At 39.3% G+C, this 14,390-nt stretch overlaps 2 protein-coding genes across 2 annotated transcripts; one reads left to right on the top strand and one right to left on the bottom strand.

Annotated features, from left to right (window-relative positions):
* Window positions 1–1,109: 1,109 nt before the first annotated feature.
* LOC144025661 (immunoglobulin lambda-1 light chain-like) lies at window positions 1,110–3,403 on the bottom strand. The gene is made up of 4 exons (XM_077531929.1): window positions 3,335–3,403; window positions 2,918–3,246; window positions 2,376–2,409; window positions 1,110–1,546 (listed from the first exon to the last, which is right to left on the bottom strand). The coding sequence occupies exons 1-4, from the start codon at window positions 3,372–3,374 to the stop codon at window positions 1,227–1,229; spliced, it is 723 nt and encodes a 240-aa protein (XP_077388055.1). The 5' UTR covers window positions 3,375–3,403; the 3' UTR covers window positions 1,110–1,226.
* A 2,597-nt stretch (window positions 3,404–6,000) lies between these two features.
* LOC144025659 (immunoglobulin lambda-1 light chain-like) lies at window positions 6,001–9,013 on the top strand. The gene is made up of 4 exons (XM_077531927.1): window positions 6,001–6,069; window positions 6,158–6,490; window positions 6,999–7,028; window positions 8,562–9,013. The coding sequence occupies exons 1-4, from the start codon at window positions 6,030–6,032 to the stop codon at window positions 8,879–8,881; spliced, it is 723 nt and encodes a 240-aa protein (XP_077388053.1). The 5' UTR covers window positions 6,001–6,029; the 3' UTR covers window positions 8,882–9,013.
* The last annotated feature ends 5,377 nt before the right edge of the window (window positions 9,014–14,390 follow it).

The following is a 14,390-nucleotide window of genomic DNA, read 5'->3' as shown; positions in this document are numbered from 1 at the left end:
ACCACGACAGAGAAGGGCGGGGCCGCGGAGACGTTCCAAAGGAATAATAATAATAATAATAATAATAATAATAATAATAATAATAATAATAATAATAATAATAATAATTTTTATTATTATTATTATTATTATTATTATTGTTGTTTACACGAAGCTGGTGAAAGGACCTATTAATGTAGAGACCAGATATTGTTTTTTAAGACTTAAAATTCGAAATACTTATTCAAAGCATGCACTTAAGTAAAAGTACAGCCTCCGAAATTAAATGTACTTGAAGTTTGAAGTTTATTGAACATGTAAACATAACATATAAAGATAAACAAATAGCAGGTAAAAATTGAGAGAAAGAAAAAGAAAAAACTCATAACAATCATTAGAAATGGTTTACATGTCCAAAGGGAGTAGGACGACGTTAACAACTTATCTAATCCTACCCCTTATTCTTTACATCTTATTTCAACAGTAAATTAACACATCACAATAAAAGAAAACGTACAATTAAACTCATGTGGAGAATCCCACTTCAAACACACGTACAATTGCCAATCGCGCATGTGCATGAATTTCCGATACAATACATCAACGAACTCGCACATACAACCCTCACAATGCAATCAAAAGAAGATTTCATTTCATTTCTGCAATTGTACCGGTTCACGTCTGATCCAAATAATACTCTTGAACTTTATTTTTGATTTTTTATTTTTTTTAACTTGCGTACAAGTTGTCCAGGAATGGCGGCGGGCGCTGCAGCTACACCAACGCTAGAGGGTGCTATAGCCCCAACAGAAATATAGCCCCAAAGGGCCCTCCACTGCCTCCAGTATTTACCGGTACAGTATTTGATTTTCTCAAATGTATTTATACATTATTTTGTCAGCCCTCCCTTATGTATCAGTCAATCACCTTCCGACCTGGGAAAGAAAAATTATGTCGCCTGTCCAAGTAAGAATCATGATAATGCCTGAAAAATACACCTCATATATAAACTATATTTGTGGGTTTGCAATTTTAGGTAACTGATCGTACACAACACAACAATTTGGACATGCAGCAGACAGTGAGAGAAAAATGAATCAGTGCTTGAATCTGAACGTAGTCCAAAAACCTTTGATGACACGTTTTTATTGAAGAATTCTAACACAGGCTAGCAAGTAAATCAGAACAGAAAAGGAAAGACTCTCTAAATGTCTGCAAACAACAGCATGCAACTTGATGGCGAGCATCTAGGTGGCACACTTGGACTTGTTGATGGTGTTTTGAGCAGACTTGGAGCCCAAAGACACTTTGCAGGTGTAAGGGACGTCCGCGTTCCAGTCGGACGTCTCCACGGTCAAATAGCTGCTGATTTTGTAAGTGCGGTCCGCTTGTCGCACGGCGGGGCCGGTCGCGACGGCGTCGCTCGTCCGAAGGCCGCGAGCGAGCCACGTGACGTCTGCATATGGGGACGACTGAGTGGCCACGCAGACCAGGGTGGCCTTTGTGGACTGGAGCTCGTCGCTGGCCGGGGGGAAGACTGTCACCACGGGGGCGGGGAGGTCAGCGCCTGGGGGGTGGAGTCAAGCCGTTCAGAAAAGGCGTGCATGGACGGATGCATGGATGGATGGATGCATGGATGGATGGATGGATGGATGGATGGATGGATGCATGGACGGATGCATGGATGGATGCATGGACGGATGCATGGATGGATGCATGGATGGATGGATGGATGCATGGACGGATGCATGGATGGATGCATGGATGGATGGATGGATGGATGGATGGATGGAAGGTTTGCAAGTCAAGGCCGAAAGCTCAAAGGTGCAGGCACTGAATTATACTGAGAGATTTTTGTCGTGTTTTTACTCAGTCAGAAAATGAGAAAGAAAATTCAAATTAAAGACCTAAAAAAAAAATGTGTCACAATAAATATTAAATAAATGAAGAAATGAAACACAGTAACAAAATATATTAAATAAATATTTGTTATTGTAACATAATAGTCTTCATGGTTAAAAAATAAATAAGTAAATGTAGTTATCTCATAAAAATATATTGGAAAATTTGATTATTGTTTTTATCGCAAAGGAAACACACAAAAATGAAAATTGTCGAATTAAAAAAAACAACAAAATTTAGAATAATCCATGCATTATTGTCTACCTCAGAAGTAAACACACTAATAATATAAAAATATATTGATTTTTATATCAGTGTGAGATTAGATAAGATTGATTAAGACAAGGTGACCTTCAACTGTCAAATACAGAAAAAAATAGTGACCGTTCAAATGTAAAATAAAAGATGGAATTAAAGGAATGAACATTATTTGTTCAAATATATTCAAGGGGAAATGAGTAGATTTGGAAATCGTACGAATTGGAAGGACTTACTTGTCACGAGCAGCTTGCTTCCTCCTCCGAATACCACAATGATTCAGTTTGTGTTCACAGCCGTACAAAAACGGATGAGACTCGTGTTGGGCCTCTTTGGACATTTGTTTTTCATCCCAAATACTTTGGGCTGCCAATATTTACTCCTGTTTCTCCATTTGTAAGTTAGTGGAAGTCAACCAATCAGTCGAGTGGTCACCCTGCTGGAAACGGCCTTTTAGATGTGGAAACAATCACTCATTGAGGCTTCTGAAAATGCTCCATGGGATTTCCATGTTCAATGTAGATTCTGCATCTGGATCCGATCTGGACAAGTTCATACAGTTTTTCATTACTGGCACATTCAACAAACGTATTTTCATTTGAATGGAAGCATCAATCCGTCCTGGACCAGAACTCAGCTGACCTTTGCTAATGGAAGCAGAGAACACTCGGGACTGCAGACCTTGACAGGCCCAGAACTGTTGGAAAAGTCCGACATGTGGCTCAGATGCAGAAGTAAGAACGGGCAGTTTGTGTCACGCAATAAATCACTGTGATACGGTTTCGCTAGCAGAGCTGTCCCATGTGCTACAGGAATACTCAGCAGAATCTCCTGCTTCTGCATGTTTTAGGATTAACTGGTAATTTGTACTGGAGGACGTTTTAGCATCAAAACGACTTGAGGAGAATCCTACTCCATAGCTAGGTGAGGAGGACGAATGGTGATGAAACAGAATAAACTGAGGAGCGTCTCCGGGAATTTGTTTATAAAAAGAAACCGCATAGTTATCATCCCTCTGAATGTCGCAGTTGAAAACGACTTGTTGTTGTCCTACAGGAACTGTCATCACCGCCGGCGTTTGGGTCAACACCTTGGCTGCGTCAACATCTGTCAAAAGAAGAAAACAATCAACAACAAGCTGACACACACAAAAAAAAATGTGAACACGGAGGAGAAACGCCCGAGATGGTCTCACAAGTCAGAGCGCCGATGAGAAGGAAAACGGTCCCCAACATGATGACGAAGCGTCAGGATGACAATGCTGGTCTGCTCGAAAGGCTTGCAGCTTTTAAAAGCGCCAAAGAGGAAGTCGTTGAGGCTTTGACACGTCAGTCGTTCATCCAGCTGTGCATTTGGTACGTGTCGATTTGCTTCTTGACCTTAACACCAACATTAGAACATCACAATTATAGAAACCACAAATAAGATACAAAACACAAGATAACAGCATGCAAATGTACAAGCAATATTTATAAGGACAAAAACATTCAAGTCATTCGAGACATTGATTCTGATTTGTTAAAGAAATTCATTTCATTTAAATTTACTGGAAAGTGAAATCATAGAATTGCTTCTCAATACTTTACATATGTTGGACGATCATTAAACGTGCAAAGACTGAGAACGATAGTTCAGGAATGTGGAGGTACAGCGTTTAAACTCGTTTTATAGATTTGGCCATTTGTTTTCATCATTCAAATTTGGCAGGATTTTTAACAATACTCTTCTCTGTGGTGTGTCAAATTTGCAAGACTTTTTTCTCTCTCTCTCTCTAAATGGTCAATCAACACATATATCGACTGAACAGATTATTTGTGCACATACTTGAAAGGCAATAATCTTGATTTTTTTTTTGTGTGTCGTATTGATTCTTTCTTCCTGATTTTTAAGACTATTCATTGTAAATTGTGCAAAAGAAGATCCAGCAAAGGGCAGTTGAGGGAGCTGTTGCTTGTCAACTCAGAATTTTTTTTTTTTTTTTTTTGCCAACGCTATTCAAACCTGCAACAATAACATGAGCATCTGAAAGCAAGCTTCCCTGTCTTTGACTGCTATTACATGTCTAGATATTTGTTCATATACATCATATTCCGTGTCCTTGTCTGCACACCAGAATGTTCTCCTGCGTCTGTGAGTTCCATTTCTACTTGTTGCCGCAACGATGGCGGGCCAGCAGAGGTGCAGTCCGAGTGAGATGGTGATGGCGTGATTTGACAGAAGTGGAACTCCATTTGCATGGAAAAGGGCCTGCAGGTGCATCCTGGGACGGCCGAGAGCGGAGACTCGCTTTCTGGTGCCTCACTCATCTTATCGCAACACTTTTTTTCAAAGACGAAAATCTAATCAAACACCTTCACTTGTTCACATCTCATCATACAGTATTCATAATCATGATCACATAATGTATTCAGTGCAAGGCCACATTTACGCACAGTATACATTCTTAAATCAGAAATGAACCCAATATTACTTTGAATCAACCTAATTTTTTATTTACATGAATACAAAGATGACAGGACAACTGGTTCAGATAAAGCAATGTTCACTTATTAGCATCCATTTTAAGGCACATTGCATACAATATACAATTGCTGGATTTATTTATGCCTGTGCAGTCAAGAATATTTATTCTTGCTGGAGTGATTGAGTCTTATCTTCAAATTTCTCTAATTTAAGAATGTACGATAAATACAGTAAGTAAATGTGGCCTTGCAGTGAATACATTATGTGATCATGATTATGAATACTGTATGATGAGATGTGAACAAGTGAAGGTGTTTGATTTGATTTTCGTCTTTGAAAAAAAGTGTTGCGATAAGATGAGTGAGGCACCAGAAAGCGAGTCTCCGCTCTCGGCCGTCCCAGGATGCACCTGCAGGCCCTTTTCCATGCAAATGGAGTTTCACTTCTGTCAAATCACGCCATCACCATCTCACTCGGACTGCACCTCTGCTGGCCCGCCATCGTTGCGGCAACAAGTAGAAATGGAACTCACAGACGCAGGAGAACATTCTGGTGTGCAGACGAGGACACGGAATAGGATGTATATGAACAAATATCTAGACATGTAATAGCAGTCAAAGACAGGGAAGCTTGCTTTCAGATGCTCATGTTATTGTTGCAGGTTTGAATAGCGTTGGCAAAAAAAAAAAAAAAAAAATTCTGAGTTGACAAGCAACAGCTCCCTCAACTGCCCTTTGCTGGATCTTCTTTTGCACAATTTACAATGAATAGTCTTAAAAATCAGGAAGAAAGAATCAATACGACACACAAAAAAAAAATCAAGATTATTGCCTTTCAAGTATGTGCACAAATAATCTGTTCAGTCGATATATGTGTTGATTGACCATTTAGAGAGAGAGAGAAAAAAAAGTCTTGCAAATTTGACACACCACAGAGAAGAGTATTGCTAAAAATCCTGCCAAATTTGAATGATGAAAACAAATGGCCAAATCTATAAAACGAGTTTAAACGCTGTACCTCCACATTCCTGAACTATCGTTCTCAGTCTTTGCACGTTTAATGATCGTCCAACATATGTAAAGTATTGAGAAGCAATTCTATGATTTCACTTTCCAGTAAATTTAAATGAAATGAATTTCTTTAACAAATCAGAATCAATGTCTCGAATGACTTGAATGTTTTTGTCCTTATAAATATTGCTTGTACATTTGCATGCTGTTATCTTGTGTTTTGTATCTTATTTGTGGTTTCTATAATTGTGATGTTCTAATGTTGGTGTTAAGGTCAAGAAGCAAATCGACACGTACCAAATGCACAGCTGGATGAACGACTGACGTGTCAAAGCCTCAACGACTTCCTCTTTGGCGCTTTTAAAAGCTGCAAGCCTTTCGAGCAGACCAGCATTGTCATCCTGACGCTTCGTCATCATGTTGGGGACCGTTTTCCTTCTCATCGGCGCTCTGACTTGTGAGACCATCTCGGGCGTTTCTCCTCCGTGTTCACATTTTTTTTTGTGTGTGTCAGCTTGTTGTTGATTGTTTTCTTCTTTTGACAGATGTTGACGCAGCCAAGGTGTTGACCCAAACGCCGGCGGTGATGACAGTTCCTGTAGGACAACAACAAGTCGTTTTCAACTGCGACATTCAGAGGGATGATAACTATGCGGTTTCTTTTTATAAACAAATTCCCGGAGACGCTCCTCAGTTTATTCTGTTTCATCACCATTCGTCCTCCTCACCTAGCTATGGAGCAGGATTCTCCTCAAGTCGTTTTGATGCAAAAACGTCATCCAATACAAATTACCAGTTAATCCTAAAACATGCAGAAGCAGGAGATTCTGCTGAGTATTCCTGTAGCACATGGGACAGCTCTGCTAGCGAAACCGTATCACAGTGATTTATTGCGTGACACAAACTGCCCGTTCTTACTTCTGCATCTGAGCCACATGTCGGACTTTTCCAACAGTTCTGGGCCTGTCAAGGTCTGCAGTCCAGAGTGTTCTCTGCTTCCATTAGCAAAGGTCAGCTGAGTTCTGGTCCAGGACGGATTGATGCTTCCATTCAAATGAAAATACGTTTGTTGAATGTGCCAGTAATGAAAAACTGTATGAACTTGTCCGGATCGGATCCAGATGCAGAATCTACATTGAACATGGAAATCCCATGGAGCATTTTCAGAAGCCTCAATGAGTGATTGTTTCCACATCTAAAAGGCCGTTTCCAGCAGGGTGACCACTCGACTGATTGGTTGACTTCCACTAACTTACAAATGGAGAAACAGGAGTAAATATTGGCAGCCCAAAGTATTTGGGATGAAAAACAAATGTCCAAAGAGGCCCAACACGAGTCTCATCCGTTTTTGTACGGCTGTGAACACAAACTGAATCATTGTGGTATTCGGAGGAGGAAGCAAGCTGCTCGTGACAAGTAAGTCCTTCCAATTCGTACGATTTCCAAATCTACTCATTTTCCCTTGAATATATTTGAACAAATAATGTTCATTCCTTTAATTCCATCTTTTATTTTACATTTGAACGGTCACTATTTTTTTCTGTATTTGACAGTTGAAGGTCACCTTGTCTTAATCAATCTTATCTAATCTCACACTGATATAAAAATCGATATATTTTTATATTATTAGTGTGTTTACTTCTGAGGTAGACAATAATGCATGGATTATTCTAAATTTTGTTTTGTTTTTTAATTTGACAATTTTCATTTTAGTATGTTTCCTTTGCGATAAAAACAATAATCAAATTTTCCAATATATTTTTATGAGATAACTACATTTACTTATTTATTTTTTAACCATGAAGACTATTATGTTACAATAACAAATATTTATTTTTTAACCATGAAGACTATTATGTTACAGTAACAAATATTTATTTATGTAATATATTTTGTTACTGTGTTTATTTATATTATATTAATTTTTTTTTATGATGACTATATTATTATTTTCATTTCTTCATTTATTTAATATTTATTGTGACAGATTTTTTTTTTTAGGTCTTTAATTTGAATTTTCTTTCTCATTTTCTGACTGAGTAAAAACACGACAAAAATCTCTCAGTATAATTCAGTGCCTGCACCTTTGAGCTTTCGGCCTTGACTTGCAAACCTTCCATCCATCCGTCCATGCATCCATCCATCCATCCATGCATCCATCCATGCATCCATCCATCCATGCATCCATCCATGCATCCATCCATGCATCCATCCATGCATCCATCCGTCCATGCATCCGTCCATGCATCCGTCCATGCATCCATCCATCCATCCATGCATCCGTCCATGCATCCATCCATGCATCCATCCATCCATGCATCCATCCATGCATCCATCCATGCATCCATCCATCCATGCATCCGTCCATGCATCCATCCATCCATCCATCCATGCATCCATCCATCCATGCATCCATCCATGCATCCATCCATGCATCCATCCATGCATCCATGCATCCATCCATGCATCCATCCGTCCATGCATCCATCCATGCATCCATCCATGCATCCATCCATGCATCCGTCCATGCATCCATCCATCCATCCATCCATGCATCCATCCATGCATCCATGCATGCATCCATCCATGCATCCGTCCATGCATCCATCCATCCATGCATCCGTCCATGCATCCATCCATCCATCCATCCATGCATCCATCCATGCATCCATGCATGCATCCATCCATGCATCCGTCCATGCATCCATCCATGCATCCGTCCATGCATCCGTCCATCCATCCATGCATCCGTCCATCCATCCATCCATGCATCCATCCATCCATCCATGCATCCATCCATCCATGCATCCATCCATGCATCCGTCCATGCATGCATCCATCCATGCATGCATCCATCCATGCATCCATCCATGCATCCATCCATGCATCCATCCATCCATGCATCCGTCCATGCACGCCTTTTCTGAACGGCTTGACTCCACCCCCCAGGCGCTGACCTCCCCGCCCCCGTGGTGACAGTCTTCCCCCCGGCCAGCGACGAGCTCCAGTCCACAAAGGCCACCCTGGTCTGCGTGGCCACTCAGTCGTCCCCATATGCAGACGTCACGTGGCTCGCTCGCGGCCTTCGGACGAGCGACGCCGTCGCGACCGGCCCCGCCGTGCGACAAGCGGACCGCACTTACAAAATCAGCAGCTATTTGACCGTGGAGACGTCCGACTGGAACGCGGACGTCCCTTACACCTGCAAAGTGTCTTTGGGCTCCAAGTCTGCTCAAAACACCATCAACAAGTCCAAGTGTGCCACCTAGATGCTCGCCATCAAGTTGCATGCTGTTGTTTGCAGACATTTAGAGAGTCTTTCCTTTTCTGTTCTGATTTACTTGCTAGCCTGTGTTAGAATTCTTCAATAAAAACATGTCATCAAAGGTTTTTGGACTGTACGTTCAGATTCAAGCACTGATTCATTTTTCTCTCGCTGCTGCATGTCCAAATTGTTGCGTTGTGTACGTTCAGTCCCTAAATGGCGAGCCTTCTGATTGGACATAATAATGCACTAATAATAAAATAATTTCTGTTTTTTGGGTGTCATGCGCTTGTAAAAACAAAAACTTGAGGGCTAAACCTTCAAAATATTTGATTACATACATACATGTCAACAAAAGATGTAATTGTTTAATTAATAACTGATGAAAATGTTGAAAAAATAGGGCAGTATTTCTGAGCACCTTGAGATAAGAGTGACCCAACTTACAAGTGTTATGAGGTATGAGTGTTTGTTTGCATGAGTGCTGTGTGGTGGCAGCGACTCCGTTTGATTCACAACAAGCAGCAGTTTGTCACAATTTGAAATATTCTTCAAACAATTTTGAATTCAACTTCACTTGTTTTTCAAACAGCCACAAAGCTTAGCCCTTATCTTTGATGCTCACCCTCAAATATCAGGGAAATATAAATATTTTAGCATCTGATTTTTTTTTTTTGCACACATACATACAGAGAATATAACAATACTCACAGGTGTATATTTTGTATTTCTCTGCAGAGTGACTAATATTACTGCTGAGAAGTCTCCTCTTTCGATGTCTGTCTGTCTTATACTGCCCCCAGGTGGCCAAGGCGTGCACACCAGAATGATGTGCACAGTGCATTAAATTTAATCATAAAGTGTGGGGGAAAAAAAGGTTTCATTCCATTAATTATGTTATTATTGAATGTTTTTTTTTAAAGTATAATATAGAGTGTAACTTATCATTCATTAATTTAAAAATGCATTTCAGTTTTTGGGGAGCAGGTCTGCAACGGATTTTATTTCAATGATGAACATGATTTGAGATACAAGTGTTTTGAGCAACGAGCGTAGTCAAGGAATGAATCAAACTCTTAACTCAAAGAACCACTCGATGTCCACGGTAATGCATCTCAAATCACACAGTTGTCATATCAATTCATACAATAAAACAATTAAAAATGAAATTTATAATGAATATTATTATTAAATATTACCGTACTGTATATAAATGGAGTCTAAGAATCATAGGCAATGTAGCGTGGCCAGACTGAACGCGAGCTAATCATTTCTTCATTTGTTTTCATTTAATATGGACATGAAGAACACACATTTCACTTTTTTTTCTTTCATTTTTATAAATTTGAGGTGCGTTCAATGTCCACTTCCATAGTAGGGCATCTTAATCGTACATGGAAATACTAATTCAGTGTGCCGGACAGCAATGTATGTGAACACATTGCAGGGAGTATGTGGAAACATTTGAGAATTTATTGATGCACCAAAATAAAACTGAACAGCCGCACGTCAACTCAAGTCGCAGGGGATGGAAAATATTTCCTGCTACTAACTTCCATTGCCACAATACCGGGACCAAAGAAACTTATTTTTGATTGGTCCTTTTTGGCCTGAGTTTGACTTGAAAGTTTGGACGCATCTCATTCAGTAGCATGAACAAATAAACGTTTGAAGTGTTTATGTGAATGGGCTGTCATGATAATAAAGTGAAAGCCACAAAATCTCATAATATCAGAATCAAATAAAAGTGCAATGTGAGATAATAAGATTAATTCATGACTCATATGTTTGCACTTGACAGTTATAAAAAATATTTTTTGCCTGTGACAAAATTAAAGTGCCAGTAATGGATTTCAGTGTGACTCTTTTCTTGTTGGGATTATAAAAGGATTAGTGTATAAATCACTTGCATATGACAGCATGTCTCTGCAGGGTTTTATGATTTTTTTATTTTCTGGTAGTGGGGAACATGCATCTAAAACCTTTTGAGTACAGTAGCAGATCATTAAAATTGTAAAAGGCAGTAAATAAAACGTAAGAAATTAGAAGACGTGTCTTTTTTTTTTTAAAGGACTTAGCACATTTATGTAATAATTATGGATGTCAAGATAAGCCTTTATTTCTGTGTTTTAACGACACTCTTCACGTTCTTTTCACTCGTAAAACTGCGTGACTTGAATGGATGTAAGATGAGAAGAGCAGATGTGCTCATGAGGTCGACAAGCGCAGCTACAAAGCTATAAGATGATTTATTATGTCTGCCAGGTATGACATTGTGACGAGGGAAACATTAAAATCCTTAAATGAACTCTTACGCATACTGTGATTTGATTGATTCTGTATGAAACATTGTTGAACCATCTTGGTCACAAACATGAACTCAAGGCTACGGAAGATGAACGTCGAGAGTTGAAGCTGCAACCTTCCAACACGATGCAAGCGATGTTAGCCCGAATGTGTGTTGACTTGTTCAATTTTCCATGTCGGAATTTTTGCATGCGTGTTTCTCTCACTCCTGTATGAACATTAGCCTGTGGCTAAACAGGAGTGCTACGTTGAATTGGATGCTTTACATATCCAGACGTTACAGAGGAAACAGTCAAAGTTCATCAATTACAAAATGTTGACTTGCTATTCTACGGAAGCCTCTAAGGTGACATGGTAGAAATTTCACGTGCACGAATACACGAAGGCTGCAGTGAAATCTACCGATCCAAATCCAACAAATACCGGGACCACAAAGCCAAAATCCGCAGTGGAGGCGGTTTCACTGGATATAAGCTTTCACATTCATATTTAGGCTAAATTACACATATGATGTTTTTTGTTGTTGTTGTTTTTTCTATGTTCAGGATGTTTCTGACACCAAAAAAATACATGTAAACATTAACAGTGATAAGTTAAAGGCACAAAAATGAATTTGGAGGACAATTTACAACACTTAACATACAATATTTTTCTTATCTCCTGCATATTTTTTGCACCAGTCCATGACATACATGTTGAACAATGATGATGATGTTTATAAGGGACCAAAAATGTTGGGTAGATTCACCGACTTTCAAGTGAACACTCCATAGAAAGAGAGTTTTGACTGGGGCTGGAAGTCCCTATACATAAACTGTTTAAGATGGAAAAACATGACTGTACGCTGAACTTCCAGCGGTCATGATCACAATAAACATATGATATCGCCATACAGTATATTATCAAAACAAAAATATTTGGAGATGGATGACGGGAAAAAATGTTGAGGCACACACTTCTTCAGAATCCACACGTGCTCAAATAACAGCCGCGGAGAACACTTGTCAAAACAGGATGCAGAATCTCATCACCTCAAATGGCTCACCTGTATATTCAGTACACTAGAATACGATTCACGAGTCAATTGCGGTACAGTCGAATTACGTAAAACTACGGAAATCAAGATGCGCTAGTTTTTAACGCTTGAGCTCGTTTATCCACGCAACTGTGACATGTAGTTAGCTAGCTAGCCACATGTGTTTATGCCAATACTCAGAAAATGTGTCACTCCTTCGGCTCAGTCCATTAGTGTGACCGTTTTGAGTGCCTCGTTGTTGGCCATGAGTGTGCATAAATCAGGCAAAGAAAGGTGCAACTTTCCCCTTTCTTTTTTTTGTGTCCAGCACTCGGATATGTTCATTCAGAACCTAAACTGGCAAACTACCAAGCAGGGAATCCGAAAACCGAAACACCTCCTCACTTGACTTCAGGGATTAAGATTCTCACACTGGCTTTGTTATTCACACCTGTGACACCACACCCACTTCTTCTTCTGCACATGCATTTCTAAGTTTGCATTTGTTTGTATTAGGCAAAATGAATTCCAGGTCTTGTAGAAGGCTTGGAAGCGTCCGTGCTCATTATTATGATGAGCTGATGACTGACATACGTGCGCGTGCGTGTACGCAAGACAGGTGCGGACAGATAGCGTCGAGTGATGTACAGTTGTCTTCTGTTTAATAGAGCCGAGGATTACAAGAATTCTAAATGAAATCATGCAGGAAATCTGGCATACGTCTAAGGAAAGCATGTCATTTCTCAAGAATGCGCTTCGTCCAATTAGTTTGTGTCAGTGAGCGAACAAGAGGGCGCGTTACATTAAAGTGCATATTCAAGTTCGTTTTTACCTAAATTTCTCTAAATAAATAAATAAATAAATCTGAAACTTAAAAACAACAGACACTAAGCTAGGATGAAAGCATTGTAATATTTCTAATCAAAATCAATGCAATATAAGAAATCATTCTGGAGCTTTATACAGTATGAAAAAAATAAAAAAATCAAATACTCCAGTTATTGCTCCGCCAAATCATGGAATGTGGTTTAAAACCTTTTAAATAGCATTTCAAAAACACAACTGTATAATTTTTTACTAGGGATGGGCGAGTACCGATACCAGGTATCGGTATCGGTATCGGTATCGGCCTTTTTTTTCCAAGTACTCGAGTACTCGTGACGCAGACGAGCACAAGCGAGCGACGGCAGGGGGGGAAGACGTTAAGTGAGTCCTCCTTGCCTGTAAGTGGCGCTATAGCTTGCAGCAGTTTTTCACCAAAACTTCACCGGTTTGGAAATACTTCAAAATTGTCAATCTTAAACTCAAAGAGCATTTTTGTGTTTTATTTTGAGCTAAGACTATTGAAGAGAAACTGTGCTATTTTTTATTTTTTTTGTCAAAATTAAAGGAAATATATTTGGTTAAAAATATCTTTTAGTGACTTTTTTTTTTTATTATTATTTGTTAAAATGTACTACTGGTATTGGCAGTTGGTATCGGCGAGTACTGAGGGTCTGAGAATCGGTATCGGTCTGAAAAAAAAGTGGTCTCAAAAATCTCTAATTTTTGCTATAGTTAATGATGTTTTGAAAACAAACAAAAACAAAAAAGGCCTATTTAGATACATTTGTTTGGCGCTTGACTCAGGCAACAAAATGAACAAGTCAGCAACATAACCGTTTCCAAATGTTACTCACAAGATCAAACACTATAATTTGGGCCCGTGCTTATTTAATGCCAGCAGCCTTTGCTATGGGGCGGGAGCAAATGCCTCTCACTTTTTATGAGATGCAATCAGCCAAACTCAAGGATTCATTGCTGATTATGCAGTAGCTGAGCAAAGCTTGCACACGACCCGGCGTAATTAAAAACAAGAGTTGACAAGAACGTTAGTCACGCCTTTCATTATGATGCAGAATACGTAGTTGTACATCACATAACTATAAACTACTAACCACAGACGGGATCACAGAAAAAGCGTAATCAAGCTGCAAAGGACAACATGGATCACATGATTTGATGCTTTAACAATGTTACCGCCGAAAGAGTCTATTGAATGAAACGAAGCGCCACCCTTCTTTCTCGACTGGATTAAAGCAAACCATCATCATCATCATCATCATCATATATGAATACAAATTATTTCGTTTTGATCAGGGAGCGTAAACAAATATCTCTGCAAACTGGAAGTTAAGCAAGGGAAAAATAT

This window comes from Festucalex cinctus, chromosome 9, assembly GCF_051991245.1.
Source record: "Festucalex cinctus isolate MCC-2025b chromosome 9, RoL_Fcin_1.0, whole genome shotgun sequence".
NCBI lineage: Eukaryota > Metazoa > Chordata > Actinopteri > Syngnathiformes > Syngnathidae > Festucalex > Festucalex cinctus.
The sequence above is the reverse complement of the archived record's forward strand: the minus strand, read 5'-3'. Positions and strand labels throughout refer to the sequence as shown.